This window comes from Limanda limanda, chromosome 14 (genome assembly GCF_963576545.1).
Source record: "Limanda limanda chromosome 14, fLimLim1.1, whole genome shotgun sequence".
NCBI classification, from domain to species: domain Eukaryota; kingdom Metazoa; phylum Chordata; class Actinopteri; order Pleuronectiformes; family Pleuronectidae; genus Limanda; species Limanda limanda.
In genome coordinates, this window is record NC_083649.1 from 14,468,342 (window position 1) to 14,495,644 (window position 27,303).

Sequence of the window (27,303 nt, forward strand, 5' to 3'; positions counted from 1 at the left end):
AGCAGGATTCAGTGAAAATACCTGTTTCATACAAAGGTAAAATCAATATCACTAACCCTAACCCAATCCAGGTGAATCTACATTTTTGTTGCACATTATGGAATTTTTTTTCCTCTCATGTTAATCCCCCAGAAGATCCTTCAGATTTATCTTGTGATCCCCTTGGACACAACCCACAGTTATAAGTGGATTCTACCCAACCAGCTACAGCAGTGAAATGCTATCTATGCATTGATGCATCAGTATTAACAGGTTAATAATGTAAAATTTAAATTATGCATCAGCCACAAAGATAAATGTTTTTCCGAACACATTTTTTTCCTTTTGATGCAAGAACAATATTCCTCGGCTACTGTACGATTATCAATGTTGAACTTTTACATGTAATAGAATATTATTATATATATTATATATTTAGACTAAGTATTTTCATTTCATGCTTCTTTGTGCAGCAACTCCGCCACATTTCACTGGTAAATATTGTTCTTTTAACACCACAACATTTATCTATATTATCTCTTTTCATATAAAAATGATAAGTTTAAACAGAATGATACCTTATTAAATAATAACGTACCCAACTGTATATGAAACAGGCAAAATTAGCTTTACTCAGACAAACTAAAAAACTCCCCTGAATGTATATATAATATATAATGTATATATGAATATATCTATAATACTAATAACATCAATTATAATCAATCTACATTAGAAAAGTTAATCTTTTGATACTCAAAATTTCACAAATAATACTGAGGTACGTGAATGATATTTTGAAAGCAGGATTGTTATTGTTATTTCTACTGCTACTACTTGTGTCTTTATATTAAACTGTTGTGTTTAGATTAAAGTAATTGAATTTTCCATGTCAGTTTTCATGCTGCTATGACTGAAACCACCACACGGGGCGCTAGTAAACAAAATGTCCCCACGTTATGTTTGTGCGCTCGATATTCACACCAGTTAGGCCCGGAATGGCTCCGGGTGAGGCGATGGTTACAGAAAGATAATCTTAATACAACACATCAAAGATTCCTGTGATCTATGACCACAGACACTGTCACTGCAGGAGTGGAGCTGTCTGTTGACGGCTCAGCATCGAAGGATTCATGGTCCTTGTATGTCCTACAGAACATCTTGTCTGAGGACATTTTGGGGTTTTCCTGTCACACTACCGGTTTCTGTGTGGGACATGTGACTTCTGACTGACTCCACAGCTCAAAACCAAACACACCTCGCCCAGTTCACTGACAGAAATGGCGACCGCGGAAGTAGGTGAGTAACCTCACATCTGCATTCTGTAGGAGCTGTTTCTGTAAAAGAGGAATAATTTAAACCATTTACGTAACTAACCACAGCATCTTTAACACGTACAACAGCCGTATTGACGTAGTGGCTTGATGCTGCTGCTTTCCCCATGTAATTGGGAACCTCTGAAGCTAAATGCTAACTAGCCGCAGCAGTGATGTCCTCCCTATGTCCACCGAGGACACTGCAAGAGGACCCGCTGGTGTTTGTGTCATTGATTATCTTCCCTTCTTTCTCACTCCCCGGTTGTCTTCAACATCCGAGCTCTTAAACACAGGGAGACACATCTTTCCCCTAAACTCTCTGCTTGTTTAGCTTTAAAGCTAAACCAGGGCTTGCAGTGATTTCCTGAATGTAAATAAAGTCATCAGCAAATGTGCCATGTATCTTTATAAATGCAGCATCTAGCTACGTCTTATGGAATAAACAGATTACTGTAAACATATTATTATTGAGTCAAAGGAGAGGAATCAATCTTCTTTGCTTATCTAGTGTCCAATCAAGGTATTTCACATTATAGTGCAATTCTGTTTTGTTGGCCACAACGTCATAAAACAAGAGATATGACAGGGACAACAGTAAATAGGGCTAATCAGGCAGGCTCCAGCATTTCACTAGTTATTAGTGATTTACTGTTTTTTAATAACCCAAAATCACACCACCATCAGCAGCCGGGACCATGGATTCATGCAGTTGATGCTTAATTTTAACTAATTAAATCCAGCCTCAGCAGAATTCCAAATCAGCAGAATTTCCAATATTTAACCCTCCAGTTTTGCTGAGCCTGTTCCTACAGTCTCAGATTTCTGTTCTTGGTTGGCAGGAGAATAACCAAACATCCTTTGCTGTTGTTGCACATTTGTCTCAAGTTTTGAAGTGTCATACTTTCTATGATACTTAGTTATCCGTGTTATGGTCGTCTTACTTTCAGGCTAAGCCAGTGTGGTCATTATCCTCTGAACTCCCGTATTAACCAGACATTTCCTTCTGCAAACTCATGCTCAGTGGATGTTTTCAAGCACCAACAATCATGTCAAAGTCATTGAGATCATGTTTTTTCACCATTCGGATGTTTGATGTGCACATAAAAACTACTTTCGGCTGATCTGTGTGTCTGTATCTCCCAGAGCGTCGACGCGGCCAGCTGGCTGCTCTGTCCATAGCAGTGGTGGTCATCATCGTGGGAGTTCCTCTGTGGTGGCGGACGACTGAAACCTACCGCGCATGGTTGCCTGTCAGTCAGATAAATGAGTTGGCTAAGCTGCAGGTTTGTTTGTTCATCCATTAATTAACACTCCCCCCCCCCCCCCCATCTTATGTCACTGTATCTTCCATGTGTAATACATGTGTACCTTTAATTAAATATCTCCATTTTAATTTCTTTCTTCGCAGCTCCAGTTGAGTGCTGATGTGGAGGTTGTGTTTGCCCGTGGCACTGTAACACCAGAACAACAGAAGAAGGTCCCACTGACGCAGACGCAGGATGAGGAACACAGAGTAGATGGTGATTTACTAACACTGTCTCTGATCTTTTATGAGGAGGTTATATATATATATGAGGAGTGCAATGTCATTTTTGTGTCAAATGTATTTGTTTCCAGAGGACACAGCTTTGAGGTACAGATATGAAACAAAGTACCGCACAGCCACAGTCATGGAGGAGGATGCCCTGAACCAGCCGACAGCTGCAGGTGAGATGCTGTTTGCCTCTAGAATCATCACATTTAAACATGTTGTTATTTCAGTCAGACCTCAGATAGTAACCCCTCTCCGTCTCTCTTGCTTTTTCATGCGTAGAGGCAGATCTGGCTCTGCACATACTAAGCGAGAGTCCGTGTGGTTCTTTGGTTGTGTACGTGATCCCAGAGTCCTCTTCACTGCTGCCTCAGGTAGAAATGCTATTTTTCCTACATTGAAAAAACAGGACACTGTTATGAGCGTCCTGTTTTTTATTACCAGTGGTGGTGTGATGCGGTCACTAGATGTTTTGTAGTTGCTTCTGCTTTTCATTGACATGTATGTGCTTATAAAAGGGTTGATTAAAGTCTACGTATAGTTTAATGCTTTGGTAAATTGATAAGTTGATTGATCTGTGTGGTTAAGCAGCATTTCCCTATAAAAAATTATGTAAACTGTCAATGGTGCTTAATGTTGAAATATAGTTTAAAATAGTAATACAATACCTACCTGTGCCTTCATTCTTCTCAGGATGTTGACGTGTATATCGGTCAGAGACGGACTGCCTTTCTTCGAATTGGTGCTCAGATGAAAGTGGGCAGGACTCTAAATCAACTGCTCACTCACATGGAGCCTCGAGTGAAGCAGGTGCTGCAGGTGATGTCTTTCAGCCACACCGACATCACTGCTGCCCTCAGCGACCGAGTCCGGCTCAGCCCTGGCAGCAAGGAGAGCATCGCTGACAGTATGAGGGCCTTTAAATCCAGCCCAGGTTGGTATTTGTTTCACCACAGCCACAAAATGGGCCCACTTAGTTTGTGTTCTACTCAGTTTCCACCTCAAATCTATGAACACTCATGTTATCTACTTGTTCTTCTCTTTAGGTTATGAGATAACTTTCAGTCTGCTGAACCCAGACCCAAAGTCCCACCGGCTAAACTGGGACATAGAGGGTGCTGTGCAGACCTACATCCAACCTTTGCTTACAAAACTGGCCCCTGTCGCCAACTTTAGCATCGACTCTCAGGTACTGCGTGTGTTAATGTTAAGCTACAGTTAAGATACTCAGCCACTATACGTTAAAGCGTGTATTCTCCTTATAGACCTTATACTATGCCGTGCTGGGCGTCAACCCTCGCTTCGACAGTAGCCTCGGCTCCTACACAATCAACGCTGACAGCCTTGCACACGTCATCAACCCCGTGGAGGCCAGACTTGGTAAACGAGAAAAGTCACACTGAATGTTTTGCAACAAAGAGGAAACTTGATGATGTTTATTTTCTGGTGTTTTTATATGTAACAGTTGTTTTTTTTACATTTGATTTCCAGGCTCGAATGCTGCATCTTCCAACCCAGTGTTGAATTTCCTCCTGTACGTCCCGGATGCCCACCATTCACCTCTTCACATCCATGACCGCAAGAAGCAACAAGTGAAGTCTAATGCTTTTCACTCTCCTCGGTGGGGTGGAATCATGGTGAGATCATCTTGTAGTAGAGAAGTTCGATTTTGCACTCTATTATATGTTGTTTTGGGTTTCGCTCAACAAAAATGTTCGTATCAATGTTTTTACAGGTGTACAATGTTAATGATTTCTATGGACCGGAGGTTGCGTTCCCTGTTGACATCCACATCAACATGGCTAAAGTTATGGGAGTCTTCCTTGCTCAGCTTCGGTGAGTGGACACCACCAGGACCCAGTTGCTCTTTTATACTTTTCCTGAAGACACAAGGTAACTTAGCTGTCCTGCATGCTGTCAGACTGCTGCTTGGCGTGCAGTTGTCCTCCCCTCCCCCAGGGTTCCAGGTTGCACCGTGTGGCAGCGCAGGACTCGCCGATTGGGAGCTGGATCGCCTCATGTGGAGTCGGAGTGTGGAAAATATCGCCACAGCAACGACCACCATCACCTCACTGGCACAGCTGCTGGACCAGATAGGCAACATCGTGATCAACGACAACATTGCTGAACTGGTAAGATGCACACGCAGTTACAATTCTGGGTTGGCAGTATATGTGCATGTTTCAGCGTGAGATGAGCATCAAATGTAGTCTTTCTGGAAATGTTGTATAGTATTTAAAAATCAATTGTGGATGTTCACATCAGGCGATGTTCAGCCTCGTTCTGGGGGATCTCAGTCTAAAGTAGAAACTGACGTGCCTGGTTCCTCTGAATCAATGCTTACATCTCATCCTTGTTCATTGATCAAAAAAAGGTCTGGGGCCTCAGAACTGTTGCATAAACTCAAAACTGAGCATGAAATATGCACACAGCTCCTCCCATGAAAAGGCTAAGATGAATTCAAACAGACCTGATTGTATAATGTGTGTACCTGTGCGGAAACTCTGACTGAAGCAAACATTCAGTCATAAATCTGAAAGCTTTTGTAAAAAATTGCTTCAAGGAATAGATGTCAATCCTCTGAGTGGCTCAAGCTGGCAGAGACATGATTGTTCTGCGATAATTGGTATTTGAATATATAATAAAAGAAGAAATAATTGCTTCTCTTTGTTGCATCTGTTGTATCATTGTTTTTTTTATTTTTGTATCTGTCTTTTAGGTGTCCAGCGCTGTCACGTCTCTGCAGCTGGCTGTGGCTGAGCTGGAGTCTGGGAACCTGGGCTTCGCTCTGCAGTACAGTAAAGAGGCCATCTTGGCATCAGAGAGGGCGTTCTTCGACCCGTCGCTCCTCCATCTCCTCTACTTCCCTGATGACCAGAAGTTTGCTATCTACATACCACTCTTCCTGCCCATGTGTGTGCCCATCCTGCTGTCACTGCTCAAAATATTGTCTGATGTTCGACAGAGACGCAAAGAAAAACAAGCCAAGAAGGACTGAGAACCACATAATTAGCTGTTTTGTGAGTGGCCTTGACATGTAGGTACAAAGGAAGCATGAAGAATGGCTTGTTTGCAGCCTTGAACTGTTTGGTTTACAGTCGTGTATAATATTTATTGTTTCATGTGAGGGATGTGAGGGATTGTGCTTATCATAAGCTTTTATTGAAAGAATGCTGTGGCTGTCAGATACTGTACTGTTGAAAGCTTGAATTGTTGTAAATTTGCAAACGTTTTATATTTGAATTCCACTTTATAAGTTATTAACAAATAAAAACCAAGGTGTAGCTCGTTTTTGTGTTAGTTTTATACCTGACCAGTCTCTGGAACTACCTTGAGATGAGAATACTAGATTTGATATATATTTATCAAATAAAAATGGGAGGGACTTTTTTCCAAGCGGAGTGGTAAACTTGTGTTTTTTACATTGGAAAAACTCGTTTTGACAAATACAAGGTAAATTAACTTGGTATTATTTGAGATTTTAATGGGATCTCACTGTTTTAGTCTTTTGATTGTTTTTCACTTGGCAAACTAAAACTTTCTGTGTTTGTTAATCCATTATGTATACATTGAAGTTTCTGTATGACAAAGGTATTTCCTGTGTTGTAAAGTGAATCTCTATTTAAACGCAATTTAACTGCACATCTCAAGCTTTTGATCAATTCACGCATTTTTTATTTATTTTTTTACCACTTCTTTATGTGATTATCGCGTTCTTCATTAATTTTTGTACACCGATGAACACTGCTCTGTTGTATAGAATAGCATAGGGGTGTTTGATTTTCCATTTTTATCTCCCAATAAAGATTACGTGATGTAGTCGAGAACTCATTAATCAAATCAAACCTCCGGCCTCCTGAACTTTTACTTTGACGGTGAGCTGTCTCTCTGTCCCCCTCTGGATGTCCTCGTTCAAGTTTAGCTTCTCAGGTTGACTTCCACTTCATGCACAGACCAGGTGAGGCCGCACTACTGCACGAATCTACAACAACAACAAATCCCTGGATCTTGGCTGCTTAATTTCTAAGCAGTCTGCTGCTGCTTGTTTCCATGTGATGTCCTGAGCCTGCCCCCTGCTGGCTGCTGGGTTCCTCTGCTGCTCTTGTTTGGTTTCTGCAGCTTGATAATAAAGAAAATATTTATTATCCGTCAAGGGCAAATTGATGTACAACCAGCAATCGGTGCACGACAAAAATAAACCAATATACACAATGTAAATAATTAGTATTTATGTTTTACCACTTCTTTATGTGATAATCAGGTTCTTTATTACTATCATATATAAATATATATTATGTACTATATATACTGTACTATTCTTATATACTGTCTAACAATAACATTACCATCATATCATCAGTACTATTAACATCATCTTGCCACTGCACCTTATCTACCTATTTTATTTTATTTTATCTTGTGCTTCTGTTTTTTATTCTTTCTACCTCAATATTTTTTATTTTATTGTATTGTATTGTATTTTATTGTATTCAAATATACCGGCTGCTATGACAACTTAATTTCCCTTCGGGGATGAATAAAGTACTCTATCTATATATCTATTAGTTTTTGTAGACCAATGAACTTTGCTCTGTTGTATAGAATAGGGGTCTTTGATTTCCCATTTTTATCTCCCGATAAAGATAACGTGATGTAGTCGAGAGCCCCGGCACAGAACCCAACTGGATGTCGAGGTTTCACTTTGCTGTTTCCTAGAATCCCCTCTGGTGATGAGCCTGCTGTGCACCTCTGCTGGAGGATGTAACCTCGCCCTCCAGCTGGTGGCGCTGTGCGCGTCTTTAAAGCCAGCTGCTGCACGCCATTCAGCACAAAGAAGAACACGTGTAGTAGGCGGAAGGCGCTGAACCACAACTCGCAACTTTGAGCCTTTGTTATCTGGATGCTTTGTGCGTTTCCCTGGAAGATCCTCAGCTTCCAGTAGGACGCAGCCGTAACTGAAGAATCGTCGTGCGTTCCTGCTCGTCTCTTTGCGACCTAAGCGCCATCTTGTCGTCTTTTCTTGAGGAGAAGTGCTGTTAGCCCACTTGCTAACTTCCGTACATTAGCGAGTTTGTAGCGATCATGTCCGGCGTCATCCGTGGACCCGCGGGGAGCAACGACTGCCGTATCTACGTGGGGAATCTCCCGCCAGACATCCGCTCGAAAGACGTCGAAGACCTGTTCTACAAGTATGGGGCGATCCGTGATATCGATCTGAAGAACCGGAGAGGAGGACCACCGTTCGCCTTCGTGCAGTTCGAGGACCCGAGGTGAGCCTGCGGAGCCCCGCCATGTCTCGTCGCTATCTCCCCTGTAGTTTCCCCACAAAGCCGTTTTTACTAAAGATGCAGCCACACACTCATACATAGAAACGGTTCATCTGGTTACCAATGCATCCTATTTAAATTAATGGTGTTCCTTATTTTAGAAAGACGTTTATTCAACCGGATGGTCGATTTAATGGCGGGAAGTAAATGAATCAATTACACTGGTGGTTGGCTAATCCTTTACAAACACATGTTGTGGCTCCTCACATGTAAAAATCAACCACTTTCCCTGGTAAACACAGAATTAAATTAATTTGACTGTATTCTATCTGTCATGCGACCCAAATATTAATTGCTATATATAATATGTAATTTTAAGGGGACATATTTATAGTTTCACTTTAAGTAATCCGCTAAATAACAGACTGAATAATCGATTAATTGCATCCCTAATTACATTGTTGCACTACTGTACATTACGATATTGTTTATTTGTTATTTTTCAGCCCCTTACCTGCATTTCAGTGATGGATGTTTTTACACCATTCCCTCATACAAAAGACTATCGTATATTTAACAGCAGTTCATCATGTACCAGTATAGGATGAGTAAATCCCTTTCTCTGTGTCTCACACCCTAAACTATTAAATTATATCAAGTAAAAGTTTGATCCTCATATGAAGCTTTTCTTAAAACTTTGGAAACGGCTTTCTACACTGTTTCATATTGATGAAAATGTAATAATCTTATTTGCACTGATACAGACCCTTAATTGTGAGATAACTGGCAGCTGCACTGGCTTCACAGCTAGAAATTACCAATATTTAGCATTTTAGCTCAGAATAGCTTCACAATCTTTTTGTAATTTGTGTCATATTAAACTCTTTAACTATTTCATTTTCAACAGCTCAATTTCTTTAGGTTCTCCTGGGTTTCATCAGCCAGTTGGCTTAAATTATATCTCGGCTCTGTGCTTATTTAGCTCATTCAAGTTCGCTGATTTGTAACTGTCTGTTTCCACAGGGATGCTGAGGATGCTGTTCATGGGCGTGATGGTTATGACTACGATGGATACCGCCTGCGTGTTGAGTTTCCAAGAGGAGGAAGGGGAGGCGGTGGTGGGGGCGGCGGAGGAGAAGGAGGAGGAAGAGGCGGCGGTGGTGGAGGGGGGGGTGGTGGTGGTGGTGGTAGTGGAGGCATGGGACCCCCGAGGGGAAGGTACGGGCCCCCGTCCCGACGCTCTGAGCACAGGGTTATTGTGTCAGGTGAGTGTTGTGTTCCTCTCACTGCAGATTGTTCTTGAAACTGTAAGTGTAAGAGGTGAATTTACGAATTTATACCTCATTTCTTCATGTCAGGTCTTCCCCCCAGTGGAAGCTGGCAGGACCTGAAGGATCACATGCGAGAGGCAGGTGACGTATGTTATGCTGATGTTTACCGTGATGGCACCGGCGTAGTGGAGTTTGTGCGGAAAGAAGACATGGTCTACGCTCTCCGTAATTTGGATAACACCAAGTTTCGTTCTCATGAGGTACGTAAAGTGTTCCAGCCTTAAGCTATCTTGATAAGGAATGGCCATGGAACGCCGAACTGGGAGTTTTAATATTTTCTCAAATGAAGAAGGCAAGAGTGTGGAGTGACAACAACTGGGCAGTAAGTAAAGGCCAATGTTAAGTTTGAATGGTGAGATGATGTCACTTTGCATCATAATTCTGCCTGTGTTTCATTTGTCGTGTGATGGCGACAACAATGGTCTTTTGGTGTAATCAAAGTCTTATGTGATTTGCTGATTTTCATCAGAATGAACTTTAGACTTAGGAATAAATAGTTGTGATGTCCAGAAACGGTAAATGTGCAAACAGAAATTGATCCCGTTTGTGGCTGCAGGTATTTCTTTCTCATGTTTTAACTTGCACGTGGAAATTAATATTCCCCAATGTGTGTGTGTGTGTTCAGGGAGAGACGGCCTACATCGGGGTGAAGGAGGACGGCCCTCGCAGTCCCAGCTACGGGCGGTCGCGCTCTCGTAGCCGCAGTCGGAGCCGGAGCAAGAGCGGCTCACGCGGCTACTCCCCTCGTCGCAACAGGGCGTCTCCACGTTACTCTCCCCGTCGTTCCCGCTCTCGCTCTCGCTCCCGCACCTAGACTCACCTGACCGTAACCAAAGTAATGGTGTACCTCGGAGCTGGAGAGGAAATCTTCACATCAAATTACAGATCCTGTATACTGACCACGTATCATCTTGTCTGTGACCCCTTCATGCTGTTGTGTTGTGTGCTCGCTTTTCCCCCAACTTTCTTTTTCGCAGTTTTTTTATTTTAGTTTTTAATTTTTTTGCTGACCACAAGTACACAACCCACCTGGTCTGTGTACATGGCATTATTCACTCTGCCATGCTTCCCTTTTTTAAATTCTCACAAATTGTGTCTCTGCTAGCCATCTCTCCCCCTCCTTTCCACTTCTCCTGTGCTGATTGTGCTCGTTGTATGCTTCATGTTTAGTTTCTTTTAAGAATTGACTTCTTCAATCATTTACTATTGTCCTTTGACCTTCTTGTGTGTCTCTCTGTAGAGATCAGAGGAACAGGATAGGATGGGAACAGAGGAAACAGTTCATATTAGGATAAACAGGAGGAGGAGGAGTCAAATATGGCACCAATGGTATGATGGCTGTGCCCTGTCATCTATGAAATCTGCATTATAAGGCTGTCCAGCTTCTTTTGTTAACATACACTTGACAGTAGAGCGCATTATTGAATGTTTTGAGTATTGGCACATTCTGCTCACCACTTTGTATTTCAAAACCCAAAGCTTGTGTTCTTTGCTTTTGCTCATCTTTTACTATCTTAAGTATACCTTAGTTTTTGGGATTGATCATGGAAGTGTCACTTGTTTTTCTCAACGTAAACTCCCTCATAGATGTATTCATTGACATTTTTAAGTAATTTGTGAAGGTGTGATTCTAACTTGCCTCCTTCTCTTTGGTTCTGCTGGTATTCTGAAGGTTTGGACTGGGCTCATTGTCTCCCCATTCCGGAGCTGGATCAGGATTCAGGATCAGATCAGGATTAGGATTAGGCTTCGGGATGGATACATGGAGCAGGAGCATGGGAGCATTTTGCAGGGAGAGGATCCCGACCCCTGGCCCTGTCCACATAAACCCACAAACCGGAATCATAGTCACCTATTCGAAGTAAATTGGCTTTCAAATTATCCAAATAATTTTTTCCAATTTCCTTTGGGACCTCAAAGACACAATTACCGACGGCGACATGACGAGCGAATTATTTTTCGGATTTTTAAAAAGAATTAATAAGAGCAAAGCTTGGATCAAAACCAAGAAGAGGGCTGGGAAGTGCAGGATGGATCAAGACGCGTAAGGAGTGGTAAATAGTGGGCAACCATTAACAGCGGTGGAGGGAGGGAAGAGGGAGGCGACCAGGGATTGTGACCTTAACGTGGTTTGTATCTTTTTCTTCAGTCAGTCTTTCCAGAGAAGGATGATTTCTGGTTTATTTTCTTAGGTATGATCTTCAGTATCTCAAAGCTTTATTCTCTTTTAATAAAAGTTTCGATAACACAAGTAAATGTTAGTGTTTTTCTTGTTCAGTATTTTGGATTCCTCAAATGGCTTTACACAAAAGCCTGCAAAATCTGTATGCATGACATGCAAATGTGTTTTTATATTTTGCAATAATATGTGTCAGTATTTAGGTCATTTAGGAAAATGTATTTGGATTTTAGTATTAAATATCTTTACAAAACTCATGATGCAGACTGAAGGTGTTCACACTGTTCTCATTATTACGTTCAACAAGCTTGAAGAAATGTTTTAATGGGCTGAAATGAGGATCTAGGACTAACAGTATAACAACATCAATGGAGGATATATATTTGATTTTCAAAAAATTAATTGACCATTGCCCTCCAAAATAATTGTACGGGATCATTTTTATTTAATGTATTTTGAATTTGCATGGGTATCCATAATAGTAACTGCTTCAGAAACATATTGACAGTTTTTCTGCTGGGATGATTTCCCCTGTACCTTTCGGCATGGGATTTCTCAATTGACATGAATAAGTTGGCATTAAACTGAACTTAATGATTTTATTTTCCTCATAATAAAATAAAATGCAATCTCGAACGCAAACAATAAAAGCCAAAATACATTTAAAAATTGGTTGTGTTCAAACATAAGTCAAGCTGTTTTTTTGTTTCTTTTAAATTTTCGTCGAGTCCGAAGAACGTAGGTTTAATGGAATAGAAGAGTTGATCCAACAACCTTAAATGCATTCTCCTCTGGTCTTCAGCCTGCAGCGAGGAACAAAGTAGTGAGATAGTCTAGTTGGCCTTCAAACAACCCAAACAGGATGTTTCCTGTCTTGGACCTCAAAGACACAGTCTCTGATGACATCCCGATGAGTGATTGTCTTTCAGATAAGTCTGTCTGTATTGTGGAGCAAATCCAGAAGGAGGGGCAGGAGGGATCCATGCACTTAAGGAGCGTGGGAATCCATCAACAGTGGAGGAGGGAGGGAACAAGGGAATGTGACCTATTGTGTTTTTTTTTATCACTTAGGTCAGTCTTTCACTCCAGAGGCTTCAATAAAAGTTCCCTTGATAGTTTCATATAATCTTGATTTTCTTGTTTCAGTAGTCGAACATTCATAAATTACACAATCCATTGAAACGATTGGGGTGAGGACACAAAACTACTGATAACCTGTAAAGAGAAAATTATTTTATGTGACTAGCCTGAAGGTTGTCATTCGAATGTTTTGATAATCATGCTGTATGGCCGTTGTTAGTTTCAGTCATTCGTTGATTTACATTTTTACAGGCTGCTGCTGCTGCTGTTTGTGTTTTATCATCCGATGTTACACAAATGCTATTGGAAGCAGGATGCCATCGCTGTTGTGTCGGGGTTTCAATTCTTGTACCCAAAAATGAATTAAAAACTGATACTCCAACCAACGATTGTCCTTTATCCTTAAAAGAGAAAGAGTGCCCTCCTTTCTTTTCTGTTTGGGACATTACAACCAGTGGCAATGAACACCATGGCTCCGGTGTATTTCCTACCCTGATACAGTTTGTGTATCATCCCCACGACCAATCAGCTCCAAAACCTAATCCTATCACCTTCAAAGTAATATTCCTACAACTTTTGTTAAATGTCTGCCCATAGTTTATGATGTAATTCTAGACACACACAACTTTATTGCAAATTCTGCCATATGTACAGGACATAGACAGGATTGAAATGCTGTTTCTCTCTAATCCCCAGTGTAAACATAAGCATGCAGCATATTTGATTTACTCAAAGCATAGTATGCAGACATCATAGTATTATTATGGCTCTTTGTGGAAATAGAATCGTTGTTAATGGGATAAGTGCAACCATGTGTTTAACCAATACTACATTTCAAATTGATGTGTGAGCAGGAAGTGTATTCAGTGTCTCATTTGGTATGCAGGACTTCAACCACCTATTCATTGCACAATATCTAATAATATGTAAATTTAAAAACAAAAATGAACCATAACCATTTCAAATTAAATATATATAAAAAAAATTAAATTAAATAAAACCTGCGGAGAAGCCCATTGCGCACATCCTCACCGCAAAGTAGAGGAGAAGAAAGAACAATATAGAGGTAAAGAATCACCCCGATTGTGGACATCATTAATGTTTATTTTTGTCGACATGACATGATATGCTATCACTAGAGCTGATTTTCAGACTCTTTATATTTTGTGTTATATATTTGTATTGTTTTTGGATAGCTAATGTGAACGCCTCTTGTACATTGTTCAGGTTCAATCCAGCTCTTCACATCTTCTCATGTGGATCAACACGATCGATCGACCTGATCACCTGGATCGATCCCGCACACAGGAGGGGGCGGGGCAGGTGTGTGTGCGTGTGTGTGTGAAAACAGTGCATTCTGGGTGGAAATAAGATGCGGGCGGATTGTCCGCGAGTAAAAAACGCCCACGAGCAGGGTGGAGGCTCGGCTCCGGCCAATCAGATTAGCGGCTGTGATTTGAAGGGCGGGGCGAGGGCGCACACGCTACATCCATAAAGGAAGTGCAAACTGCAGCTGCCTGTGACGCACACGTCTGATCACTGTAACACAACAGAGACGGTAAGAATCACTGCATGTGTTTTACGGTTTGTTTGTGTGATAGAAGCTGTGTGTGCAGGAGGTGAGTGAACATCCAGGCTGCTCTCCTATTGTGTTTGTCCTGAGAAGGTGTGTATGTATGTATGTAGGTATGAATGTGTCAGCGTGCGTGCGTGCGTGCGTGTGTGTGTGCGTGTGTGTGTTGCTCCCACTTTCTTTGCAGTGTTTGCAAACCTCAGAGCTTTATTAAATGATGGTACCTAGTTGATTTCAAATTTTGAAGCTTTAACTCGTTGCACCAGCAGGTAACCAGATATACAGATTGCAACTAATGAGCATCTGATGTTGCTGAATTACATTGTCTTGCTTGTCACGTCAACACTCTTCTTGTATTGCTTGCTTAGTGAGTTTCCAACATGCACATCAACTACATCCTGAGAGGGATCACAGTTTTCCCTCAGTTATCCAGATGATTTTGTTAATCCTGTTTTTTAGATGCCAATCTCACTAGGCTCTCAATTTTTTGAAATATTTATACCAAGGTACGAATAAGTAGACTCCTCTTAAAGTGACTTTCCTGGAGAAATTGTCTTTAACCTGTATTTATAGGACTAGCATTCTGTTTATTGTTTTTAAAAAATCTCACTCAGACACTTAATTGCTCTTGCCTTGGTAGAAATGTTGCGTTCTTCTTCTTTGTATTGTCTTTTGACTGATCGTTTGTGAACACGGGTCCCGAGAAATACAAATGTCCTCCACTGTATTCTTTTAGGTATGGGTCGAATGACATAAATAAACTTGAGACGTCAATGCAGGTGCCATGGGATGCTAGGACAAGTGTCACTGGATGTATGAGCTGGAATTTGTGTGTGAGCTATACGTGTAAGGAAAAGTTTCAACAATTTGCTTTTTCTTGTGCAGTTAAGAAGCCAACATGTCTGACAAGAAGGCAGTGATAAAGAATGCAGACATGTCTGATGAAATGCAGCAGGATGCTGTGGACTGTGCCATGCAGGCCATGGAGAAGTACAACATTGAGAAGGATATTGCTGCTTATGTCAAAAAGGTATGCCGGATAAAACATAATTATCACCTACATGAAACATTTATTGAATGCCGTTTTTTAATGGCGTCCTATCTGTGTTTTGCTTATTATCACCTCCCTTGCAGGAGTTTGACAAGAAGTACAACCCCACCTGGCATTGCATCGTCGGGAGGAACTTTGGTAGCTATGTGACACACGAGACCAAGCATTTCATCTACTTCTACCTGGGCCAAGTGGCTATTCTACTCTTCAAGTCGGGCTGAAATCCCAACGTGCCCTCTGACAACTACTTTTAAATTCAGCCTTTAATTCTTCTGTGCCATGCTGTACATTTGCTACCAACTTCATGCAGACATGCCCACCTCATGGTTCCCTACTTTCTGCAGTCTGTTATTGTTTAGCACCTACGATGTTACCACTGTTCTGGATGGTGCATTAGTCCTGCCTGAACTGGTGGCGTGCTGTTCCAAAAAAAAATGTTAAACTAAGATCGCCAGAATCCAGGCAGCAGTTGCGCGTCCGACAGACTTGACCATGAATCATAATTTTTGGATATAATTTCTGCTGTGCATTGATGCACAGACCTTGTACATTATTTCATATGAATATGTTGTATAATAACTTATTTTTCAAGACATTAAAATGAGCAACAGAGTTTTTGTTAATGCCTTTTTAATTTTCAGTGTCAACTCAGATTGAATTAAAGAAGGAAAAAAATGCAGTTACTGTTGCTCACACTTAATAAAGAATACTGTATGCTAAGATTGAAGGCTTTTGTACATGTTTGAACATTCCTGTTTCCACTTCTGCTCCGAGTATTTGCAATGTTGCCGCTTTGTATCGCTGGACTGTAATTTAGTGAACACTTGGGTGTTGTAATATTTTCGACATGTTGAGCACAAAACATTTGAGACAGTAAATTGGTTCGACTACTTTTGTGTACCTTGAATTTTCTTCAGCTGCATTTACTTTTATCTTAATATAATTCCTCCTGTATTCTGACCTTAATAATATAGTATGTACATTGAGGCAACAAACCAGTGTTGTTGTTTTTTGTGTCATATTTGTAATGGCTAACAGGTAATAATTATTCCAGGTAAAGCAGAGGAAAGTAATATTAACATTAGTATATTTTATGCCTATATTGTAATTGAAATAGTCTAGTCTTAATCCTTACACTTGCCTGATAGCCAGTAAGAAATTAAATGGAAATTTGGTACAATATAGTTTGAATGAAATATAACTTACCTACATGTATATAATTGGGTCCACCTTAACTAGCTGCAACAACCTCACGTTATTTATTAATCATTAAACTCAAGTATATAGTATGGACCAAAGCCACCGCTATCTTATCTCTGTCTTAAGAAAAAAAAGAAGGTTGAGTCCGTTCAAAAAGACTCACTTTTGATTGATAATTAATGCACTTTAAAGGGCCCATATTTGACACCTACCGGGATTTAATTGGAGGTAAAGGTACCCCTAAGATCATATATCAGTGGTTTAAAGTAATAAAAAAAAAACTGCTTCAATGTGTATTTCCATGTCCTCACTTCTGCCTCTCTCTGGAGCTGCTGACAGAACAGGCTGTTTTCACCTGCCTCTTGAGCCCCTCTGATTGGCTGATCACAGGTCTCATTCTGGCCAGTGACTCTCTCTGCTAAACACAGCTAAAAGTCCTGTTATGTTTGGATACATCTATAGAAGACCAGCCACATATTTACAGGCAGTTACAACAGGATGTTTCTGAACGATAAGTTACACCGTCCTCGTGTTAAAGTTTTAGCAGGATGGTGGGCCAATGTAGGAATAACGTCCTGAGTTACAGTATGGAGTTTCAGAACTGAGTTTCAGTCCCTAGAAACGAGTAACGTCTAGCAGAGCCACACGGCAAGGCAGAAGAAATTGAGCGTTACCGCTGGTCTCGAAAGTAACGTTCTTAGGAGGAATGTGCACGGACACATTCTCTTCCTTGCATCGCTCCACGCAGCAGTGTTTCTTCGGTCTAGTTTGTTGTGGTTAGCCTGTGGTAGCTAACAAGCTGCTAGCTCAGCAACATGTCTGCTTAGTGTCATGTTCGATGTGGAGAGACAGTGGTGGAGGTGACTGGGAGCAGGGGTGGTGGGTTCGGAGGCTGGACTGGTACCCGGCTGGGTGGGCCTGAGAGACGAGTGCAATCCCGAATGACTCATACGGGGCAGGAAGTACGAAACAAGACGTTTCGATAACATGTTTCTTAGAATGGACTGAGGGAAAAAGTCGGCGAAGTGACTGTTATCCTACTTTGAGGGTCCCTACTGACCCCCTACAAGTAATTACGGATAGTAAAAGCCCAGAAATGTATTTTACACAATATAGGCCCCTTCATGAATATTTTTAAAGGTGAATATCCAAATTTGGGATAGAGCTTCAGCTAATGTATAAGGTGGTGTAAAAACATGAAAGGTGGGTGGAGGACCAGGAAGGAAGGAGATATAAGATACAAAACTCAGTCACAGCCAAGAACTTCATATAAAGGAACAGAAGAGATGGATTTCTTATAACAACATTAAGATTAGATCACATAGGACTAAATTACACCTTGTTTATAAGTGGGAAGAGGAACAGTGACAAATGTAGTGATTGTGAGGTTAAAGAAAACACCGAACATGTAATCTTCCTTTGTAATAAGCAGAACGACAAAGCTTCCAGGATAAAGTCTGGAAAGTGGGACAGGAGTGGGATCTAGTGGGGGATTTAAAGACAGAAGGATGAGGAATAAGAGACATCATGTGGCACTCGTTACGTTTTTAAGACACAGGGCTGATCTGTAGAATTTGAGAAAATCTGTTAAATACACACTCTTGTACAGTAGGTGGCGGTGTGCACCTTTCATTGTTTGCGATCCGCCAGTCAATCGAGAGACGAAGAACATGACAAATCAAAAATCAAAAAATCTTGCCTGTTGAATGGTGCCTGTGCTTCTGGTTTTCACCGCTAGAGGAAGTAATGAGCCTCCCAGTTTGGTGTCTAGCTGTAAATGCAGCGCCAGCACCACAAAACAAGTAATTTACTTCCGGGTGTGGAAAACATGGCTTCAACAACTGGGATGTCATCGCCGGCTTTCGGGCGCAGCGGTGTCTCTGCCGCCCCGCAGGCGGCTGACGCCGGGGAGCGGTTCGCCCCGGCCGGCCTGGACCGGTGGAGGCTCGGGGTCGCGTCGGACGCCGAGAAACAGTTTTCCCGCAGCGCCGCTAAACTCCGATCCGTGCGAGCGGACTCGGGCCAACTCCAAGAGGAGCTCAACCTGGTGTTTGACCAGCTCATGTCCGAAAACTACAACAAAACCATTTACCCCGACATCGACATCCGACCAGAGGTAACACACACTCCTCTGTCTGGTGGAGACGCCAACCCCCACCCCTCAACACTTTGTTTTTTGTTGATGTGACAAGGTGCACCTGGTGCTATGGCAACAGGAACAACAGCCAAGCCTTGACCAATGTAAACTGCCTAATTTCAGTGCAAACCCAATCTTTTAACGTTTTTGACATTCATTCCACTTTATTCGGAACACCTTAATAATATTGAGAAAGGCCTCAGCTCTTAATGTCATGGATTCAACGAGATGGTGGAAACATTCATCGCTTCTGATGGAGAGATTCCACAGAATGCACTTGGTATTCTATTGGTTGGTGAACTTTGACAGACAGAAGAAACGTCCAAGAGCAGAGGAGAAATCTAAGTGCAGATGAAGTGCAAGGAATCTATTAGAGCGAGTACAAGCGCATTGTTTGAGCACAAGCTGAAGAAGTCGAATCACAAGCGGGGGCTACTTGGGTGCGAGTGCAGGGATTTGAGTGAAAGCTTTTTGAAATTTGAATGTGAAATCAATATGTTCTGCTCTCAACTGAAAGACCAAACTCTTAAATAAATAAAGGACGGGGGGGCATGATGATTCACCCACCTCAAAGCATGTACACTATGCTTTGAGGTGGGTGAATCATCATGCTGGGCGCAGCCATCAGAGGATGATTCTAAAGTGATGCAGAGCACATTGTCATCAACAACACTCTTTTGTTGTTGAGTCTGTTGCTGCTGCAGCCTCAGACGTCTGTTATGGCCGACAGGAGTGAAACATGGTGACCGTGGTCATGTTGAATATTTGTGTATCAGTAACCAGATGTGTATATTTGCCAAATGTCCTGTTTCTGTTCCATCAACAGAATATCTTTGGGTTTTATGTGCTTTTATGTGGTTGTTGGACAAATAAACCTAAGCTTCTTTATGTATCCATTTCAGGATGTGTGTACTCTGCTGAAACGTGCCGTCCCTCTTGTGCCGCTGACTCAAGAACATTTAGTCATCAAACTCTGCCAGTTAATACATCATCTGCTCTATCAGCTCAAGGTAACAACTTTCCTTTTAGTAATAGTAGAGCTTAGCCGTCAGGTCCATCAATTAGCTATCAGTTTTTCTCACTCTTCTGCTCTCACTGATTTTTCTTTAAGGTCATAATGGATGAACAGACATTGATTGTGCTGCTGAAGTATACAACCAGTGCATTGAAAGTGTGCAGTACATGGACACACTCCGACGTGCTCCTGGCACTCTCCACAGTAGTGTATGGGAATGGACCTCAGTGCCACCAGGTATGTATTTATACAAGCGCAATGAAAGTGTGTCAAATAAAGATAACCATTACATATTAACATTGAGATTCTTCTCATTCACAGCAACTCAGTGAACTTCTGCTTGAAGATGGCGTCCTTCTTCTGTATAGTGCTCCATCTCAGCCAAATCTGGAACTACGTCGTGTTGCTCTTACCTGTTTGGCAAACATGTTTTACAGGTAGATTTTTGTTTACCTTCTTATTGGCAGACAGTTTGAGACGTGCTGTCTGTTATCTGATTTCGAAAAGGGTGTTTTAAAATCTTGAGAGTCGTGGTTCTACACTTCCAATCTAGAAGCCAGAATGAATAAATATGTTGGTTTTGGTGTAGCTAAGGTGAAACGAGCATGCTAAGCATAATCCTACATTTTTTCTTAATTTAATAACTTTCAATACATCATCTAGATGTCTGGCACAATAACTGGAATAGTACTCAGTAGAGCAAATTACTCCACCAAGGCCCAACAGTCCCCTTAAATTCAATCAACCTGCACCATATTTCACTCATTTAAAGATATTAGTTCCCTAAATATGTCTATCTTTCAATTTTAATGAAAGTGATGAAACCTTTATGCACCTGCCCTCTGGATTCACATTTTATGGGTTCTACTGTGACCTATACCCCACCCTTCCTCCAAGTTTCATTGTTATCCGTCCAGTAGATTTTGCCTTACCTTCCTTATAAACAAATAAACCAGCCAACAAAAAGACAGGGGTGGCGTTTAGATTCAAAGACCTTGTATTAAAATAGCCATCTGTGTCTATCTCACTTTAACAAGTCCAGTTGGTATGGGGGATGTGAAAAGTGGCAATAAAAGGGTTGTAGCTTTGTGGAGGATGGCCACTGGTTTCAGCTTAGATTATCAAATGTTAAAGTGCATTCTAATGAGGGCACATTGTCAAGGCAAAAACAATATTTTTTAAAACAATAATTATGTATATTTCCTTATTTTCAAATTGGTTCTACTCCAGCAGTTGTCACAGAGTTACTACTATCATAATATGTCTGAAATCCATTCATAATGGATATCTATTAGCATTCTGTCACAAACTGTATTTTGTATTGTATTGTCATTTCTGCATAAATGTTGCTTCTTCTTGGCTGTAAAGGTTTCTGTGCTTGGATGAATTGTTTCTTTCCAGGATCCCTGGTCAGGCCCCTCTGGATGATGAATACAGAAGTCTATGTTTCAATGTCTTTTTGAAAAATCTGCAGTCACCCATGCCCCCCGACACAGATGAGCTCTTCTACTGCATGGTACGGACAATTGTGTGTTGTAACAAATAACATTTTGAAGAAAAAAGCACTCTATCACATCCGACCCATGCCTGCCCATCTCTCCTCTGCAGGTGATCCAGTCAGCGCTGAAGGGACTTCACTGTTGTCTGTCAGGTGGCAGGTGGAAATTTGGTGAAGTGGAGGAGCTTGGATCTGTGCTGGCCACTATTAAGGTGCAAAACTGTACCACACTTGCAGATTTTTTCATTTTCTTTATCATTCTTGTCCTTTTCCAATAACACACACTACACAACAATTGTAAGTAATGTTATAAAGCAGAGATATGTACATGTATTCTGCAGAGGCTCATGTTCCAGGCAGTTCCAGGGGTGAATGTCGAGTGGCCGGATGTGCTTTACCCAGCTCCTCTTCCTCAGTATGAAGGTCTTTCTGCACCAAAACCTGCCGAACCACCAGAAACCCCTGAACCAAAAAAGGATGCTGCCGTGCCGGGCAAATCCTCAGGGGTAAGGCAAGCCTTTTTTTTTTGTGGTCTTATTTAAAGAAAGGACCATATTCAAATCAGTTGTGTCTCTCCTAAGAATAAAAAGAAGAAGTCAAGAGGAAAGGCGAAGAAGACGAGCACCGAGCAAAGCAGAGGGGATGATGGAGAAGAGGGAGGCAGAGGTGAGGCAGAGTCGTTTACTTCACCCTCCGATCCGTCTTTCTACCCGTCCTGGAAGCTAAAGAGTTCGGACTCTGAGTTCTCCGATGCAGAGGGCAACGCACAGAGCAAATTGAGGTACATAAAGAAAGAGCATGCCCATTCACGTCACTATTTTCTCATTCCAGAGAACAAGCATGTATGTGGTTGCTGTTTTTTCATTGAATGTTCATTTGACTGAACTTAGGATGTCTTGAATGAATGATTCACAAGTTATGTACAAACACGCGAGAAATCCTTTTCCGTCGTCCATCCTGTTGCATTTTTCTCTTTCAGATGTCATCATGGTCGTGTGCGTCAGGGAGCTGTGCAGTGTCTGATAGCGCTGGTGAAAAGTGTAGAGAAACGGATGCTGTATGGCTATTGGTTCTCCTTCATCCCTGAATCTCCTATTGGCGGACCACCACCTCTCACTCTGGTCACGATTATACTGAAGGACCCATCACCAAAGGTACAACTTGACCTCACTCATCTTATAATTCTTCTTAACTTATACGACTGTAACATCTTTCTCTGTCTCTCTCTCTTTCTCTCTCTCTCTCTGTGCAGGTACGTGCGTGTGCACTTCAGGTATTATCAGCCATGTTGGATGGCTCCCGTCAGTTCCTGGCTGTGGCTGAAGACACGGCGTCTCCTCGGACATCTTACACACCTTTCTCCCTCTCCCTGGCCACGACCATCAGAGAGCTGCACCGGGCTCTGAGTCTCGCGCTGGTAGCTGAGACCGCTACTCAGACAATCATACAGGTCTTTAAGGTACGGTGACAAAACTTTAATAAAAAGAACCTTACAGTCATATGAGATACTACTTCTGTTCTGAAAGTCACGGGAGAATTGCACTGTTTTTACTGTCAGCAATCAAGCTGCATTGATCAAACTTAAAGTCAACAGGCACATTAGCTTCCCCGTGAGGTTTTGATGCTTATTTTGCAAAAACACCTTTGCTAAGAAAACAAGTTAACCCTAAGTCCATTTACTCACATTAGATGCTTACTACGTACAGTAAGAAAGATAGTTTAGAGGTAACCACAATCATAATCATTTGTATTGTTCATCCTATGAGTAAAAAAGTCATATCTCAGCTTGATTGACAAAGATATAGTGGTCACAGACTAATAATTACATCTCCCAGAATTACATTATATAATAGAATGAGCATAAAACGTATTGTGCCTAGACAAAGCCTATCTATCCAGGTTAATCATCCTAACAGTATGTCTCCTCGCTCCCTCTGTGTTAGTGTCTGGCCTGTCTGGTGTTTAACGCTCCCTACCACCGTCTCAGACCTGGTCTGCTCAGCCCACTCTGGAAGCAGATGCGTTGTTATTTGGGCCACAGAGGTTTGTCTGTCTTCTCCCCATGGCTTCAAGTTACAGGTCAGTACATAATGCTTCTTTTAACACAACTGTTCTCTGTCTTCAGACGTGAATGTGCGTGTGTCCGTCCTGACCCTTTACGGGGCTCTGGTGCTGACTCACGCTCCTTTCCCTGAGGTGCAGCTCCTCCTCCAACAGCCAGAAAGCAGCAGCGGCTCCTTCACACAGCATGACTCGGCACTCAGCTGGAGACGTAGAGACGGAGAGTCGTCCCCATCGCGCACACCTCTCACACCCTCCCAGCGCAGCTCGTGCACACACTCCCCCCGCGTGCTTCATACACCGGGGGAGGAGGACAGCTCACCGCCCTGGCTGCTGCAGCTCTGTATGTCGTTGGTGACTCAGCCCAGAGAGGACCACCAGTCAGACAGCGAGGGAGCAGGAACAGGAGGAGGTGTAGTTTTAGAGCCAGCCCCTATCCTAGTGGAAGCTTTACAGGTTGGTGAGACGGTACAACAAGAAATCCCCCTAATAGACACTTGTGAAATCTGAAGGTAATTTTTTATGGTGTTTCAGCTCCTGTCCCACCTGGTACGCGGCTACTTTTCTCTAGTCCAAGCAAGTCTGTTAGATATTGGGCAGATGTGCGCTCACTGCCTTGGAGAGTCAAACCCCTTCATGCAACTGCACGCGACAAAGGTACCTCTCTTTTGAAAAATGTTCAGAAATGACATAATGAACAACTGGAAGGTCAAGATCTGGGCGCTGATATCTATGTCCTTGACTTCTGTTTAGCTACTAGTGGAGTTGGGAACGGGAATAATCCAGCAGTATTCAGCAGAGAGCAAAGTGCCTGAGAACTTGCGGGTCCCAATGAGCCAAGTACGTACAAACTGTCCATACCGAATATACTTATACTGAGTCAGACCTTTTTTTATTATTAAGAGAGTTTTTCCTTTTTATTGTGTTGGATTCTTCAATCTCTACTGTTGAACAACACTGATGAAAATGCTAACACAATAAAAAAGGCATTTCTGAAATTATGTCAAAACTGTTATTTCTTCAATCAAATCCTGAAAATTGTTTGTGATTATTGTAATATTTATTTTGTGTGATCGCAAAACCTGTAAGGTTCTGTAATCCATTAAATGTTATTGTGTTTCCATTCATTTCAGGTGGTACAGTTTTGGTCTGAAATATTGAGTGGTCCGCTCAACGGACCGCTTCAGAACGAGCAACACACCATGCTGCAGATGAGCGCGTGCGACTCGCTCTCCTCCATCCTGCCGCAGGCCTTCGCACAACTGCCCGTGAGTTTCAATGCGACTGAACTCCGTCCCTGACTGCACAGCTCAGACTGTGCTCTGTAAAAGCTGTGTGTGTGTGATCGTGTCACGTTGTTTTTAGGACAAGACCCAGATGATGTGCGTCACTGTGCTGCTGGGGCTGACCTACAGTGAAAAATATCTGGTGAAGAAGTCCGCTGTTAGGGCTCTGGGAGTCTACATCCTGTTCCCCTGTCTGAGAGAGGTAAGGATGGTGCCGAGCAGCTATGGCCACTAACTTAATATCTTTTACCTCCTGTCAAGAGATTCAAGTCTTGAAAAACCGACAAAACAGAAAACGTGTTTCTGAGGTGTTGATGTCTTTGCAGGATGTGATGTTCTTGGCAGATACAGCAAACACTGTCCTCGCCGCCCTGAACGACCGATCTCCAAACGTCCGTGCCAAGGCGGCCTGGACTTTAGGAAATCTCACAGACACGCTTACTGTCAATATGTAAGAAATAATATAGCGTTTGGAGTAAATGCTTTTGAAATCACACTGCTACTGCTACACTGTTTATAATGTCACTTTAACATAAAAATCCAGTATGGTATATTGTTTAATGTCTATAATTTGTTAAGAGAGATTTGCTTTGTGTAATCTGTTTATCAGTGAGAGTGTTGGTGTCGACTTCCAAGAGGAGCTGTCAGACATGCTGCTGCTCAAGATGTTGCAGGCAGCTACTCTAGCATCAGATGACAAGGACATAGTGAGTGCATTCACACTCTCACTCGCACAACACTAAGCAGGTTGTTGACAGATGTGAGATCTGTCAACAACCTGCTTAGTGTTGTTATTTCAAGATGTGTCTGTTCTGTCAGAGTAAAAAAATCTATGAATGAATGAAAAGTATCTTCTCTGTTTTACCAAGCTCATGAAGACAAGACCAGGAAAAAGCCAGTTTTCCCTTACTGCCTATTGAAGTAGAATGGCACCCATTCCTCTGTCGCTCATAGTTCTAAAACGTGCCTGCATTTTCTTTTTCATAAAGACCCATGGAGTTTTCTCTGGGAAAATAGTGAAAAGGTCCAAACATTCATAACCTCCGCGGAGATCAAACATATGCCCTGTAAGGACATCATCTCCATATCTTCTTTTTGATTGCCTCTCATCTCCTTCCAACTTTCGTCCTCTCCTCAACCCTCTCAGGTGAAGTCTCACGCAGTGCGAGCGCTCGGGAATCTGCTTCGTTTCCTGCGAGAGAGTCAGCTGACCAAGTCGGCCTTTCAGCGCCCACTGGATGATGCCGTCCGCGCTCTTGTAAAAACTGTCCAAGCAGAGGCCATTATGAAGGTCAGATGGAACACCTGCTACGCCTTGGGAAATGCTTTCAGGAACCCAGCCCTGCCACTCGGTGAGTCTTTATTCCAGGGGCGTCTGTCACTACTCTAATGTTTTTATATGTAGTTTATATATATATATATAAAGAAAGTAAAATAACAGGATTCAAAGTGGAGGGTTAATCAGTAAGATTTATCTCCCCTATTGAACTTAACAGTTAATTTTGTTTTTTTTCTCTCAGACTCGCCCCTGTTCTCTCAGGACGTCTTCTCTGCCCTCTGCCACGTTGTTACTTTCTGTAAGAACTACAAGGTGCGCATCAAATCGGCTGCTGCGCTGGCAGTTCCCGCCCGCCGCGGCTGCTACGGGGACATTAAGCAGTTCAGTTTTGTGTGGCATTCCCTGGCCACAGCGCTAGAGAACAGTGAAGACACAAACGACTTCTTGGAGTACCGCTACTGTGCCAGCCTGCGACACACACTCTCACAAGCGCTACTGCACCTGCTCGGTGTCAGCCAGTCTCAGGACATGCCCGCCATCGGGGCATCGCTGGACAGCGAGGAGGGGTGTACCATCAAAAAGCACTTGACCAAATGCATCAGAGCAGAGGATGGTGGAGGAGAGTTGGAGGGAGAGAAAGAAATGGGGGGAAACTGTTCCAACACTCAGCAGAGAATTGAGCATCTGCAGCTGACTCTGACCAGAGTAAAGGAGTTGAGGGCTGAAGGCGATGGACGGAGAGAGGAGGAGGGGGGCAAGGACATAGTTGTCGGTTTTCTGGAGGATTGTTTGAAGACCTGTGAAGAGCAGTTAGAGCAACAGCAATAGGTTCCGGAAAACTGAAGTCCTGAGTCACGAAGGCTCCTGAAGGACAGCAGATGTTCAACCACACACTTAATCAGTGTGCCTTGTCTGAAATCATCAATGAATGTGAACGTGTGTTATTATTCCACAAAATGTACTACATCATGTAAACCAAATGATTAACTGAAGTCCTTGATACACCCTGATATTTAAACAGAGTGATGGTCTAACTGGAATTAAAAAAAAGAAAAAGAAAGAAATCTAACTACTCCCCATTAAGCACATACATTTCACATTGATGGAATAGAGTTAACAAAGAAAAAAAATCCCAAATTTGGTGAATGATCTGTATTACTGTGACTTCTGAAATATACATACACATATATATGTATAAATTTCAGATACATTTAAAAATGACATTATAAAGATATTCATTTATATTTATTTATATATTGCAGACAAATTTAAATAAAATGATTTGAAGCTTATATTTTATATATTTGTGTATTTCAGACATTTAAATATTGAGTTTATTTAGTATATATTCAGTATATATATATTTATATATACACACATTTAAAAAACAAGACATAAAATATCACATTTATTTAAGTATAGTTTTTCAGACTATTTAAATAAGACAGTAAATATTACATTGACATATATTTCTGGACACATTTAAATAAATAGACATGAAAGATGTTTTTTGTGTGTAT

General features: G+C 41.9%; 4 protein-coding genes across 5 annotated transcripts; all 4 read left to right on the forward strand.

Annotated features, from left to right (window-relative positions):
* The first annotated feature begins 1,246 nt into the window (after positions 1 to 1,246).
* pigs (phosphatidylinositol glycan anchor biosynthesis, class S) lies at positions 1,247 to 6,645 on the forward strand. Its single transcript, XM_061085651.1, has 12 exons — positions 1,247 to 1,278; positions 2,439 to 2,578; positions 2,704 to 2,815; positions 2,913 to 3,002; positions 3,109 to 3,200; positions 3,520 to 3,760; positions 3,873 to 4,015; positions 4,092 to 4,206; positions 4,318 to 4,463; positions 4,562 to 4,662; positions 4,748 to 4,958; positions 5,546 to 6,645. The coding sequence occupies exons 1-12, from the start codon at positions 1,260 to 1,262 to the stop codon at positions 5,822 to 5,824; spliced, it is 1,689 nt and encodes a 562-aa protein (XP_060941634.1). The 5' UTR covers positions 1,247 to 1,259; the 3' UTR covers positions 5,825 to 6,645.
* Positions 6,646 to 7,671: 1,026 nt separating this feature from the next.
* srsf1b (serine and arginine rich splicing factor 1b) lies at positions 7,672 to 11,680 on the forward strand. 2 transcript variants are annotated; one of them, XR_009682862.1, is made up of 5 exons: positions 7,672 to 8,096; positions 9,117 to 9,358; positions 9,452 to 9,624; positions 10,050 to 10,753; positions 11,097 to 11,680. XR_009682862.1 is itself a non-coding variant. In XM_061085426.1 (4 exons), exons 1-4 carry the CDS (start codon positions 7,909 to 7,911, stop codon positions 10,236 to 10,238), a joined length of 792 nt encoding a protein of 263 aa, XP_060941409.1. In that variant the 5' UTR covers positions 7,672 to 7,908; the 3' UTR covers positions 10,239 to 11,680. The 2 variants fall into 2 exon arrangements, 1 of the variants encoding a protein (XP_060941409.1); XM_061085426.1 differs by having other exon boundaries at positions 10,050 to 11,680.
* A 2,488-nt stretch (positions 11,681 to 14,168) lies between these two features.
* Positions 14,169 to 16,197, forward strand: dynll2b (dynein, light chain, LC8-type 2b). Its single transcript, XM_061085668.1, has 3 exons — positions 14,169 to 14,241; positions 15,142 to 15,286; positions 15,391 to 16,197. Exons 2-3 carry the CDS (start codon positions 15,155 to 15,157, stop codon positions 15,526 to 15,528), a joined length of 270 nt encoding a protein of 89 aa, XP_060941651.1. The 5' UTR covers positions 14,169 to 14,241; positions 15,142 to 15,154; the 3' UTR covers positions 15,529 to 16,197.
* A 2,138-nt stretch (positions 16,198 to 18,335) lies between these two features.
* heatr6 (HEAT repeat containing 6) lies at positions 18,336 to 26,996 on the forward strand. Its single transcript, XM_061085945.1, has 20 exons — positions 18,336 to 18,623; positions 19,547 to 19,654; positions 19,756 to 19,896; positions 19,981 to 20,096; positions 21,061 to 21,175; positions 21,268 to 21,369; positions 21,499 to 21,663; positions 21,739 to 21,938; positions 22,137 to 22,311; positions 22,410 to 22,616; positions 23,101 to 23,200; positions 23,283 to 23,674; positions 23,753 to 23,875; positions 23,972 to 24,058; positions 24,352 to 24,486; positions 24,584 to 24,706; positions 24,831 to 24,955; positions 25,115 to 25,211; positions 25,652 to 25,856; positions 26,025 to 26,996. Exons 1-20 carry the CDS (start codon positions 18,336 to 18,338, stop codon positions 26,609 to 26,611), a joined length of 3,591 nt encoding a protein of 1,196 aa, XP_060941928.1. The 3' UTR covers positions 26,612 to 26,996.
* Positions 26,997 to 27,303: the final 307 nt, after the last annotated feature.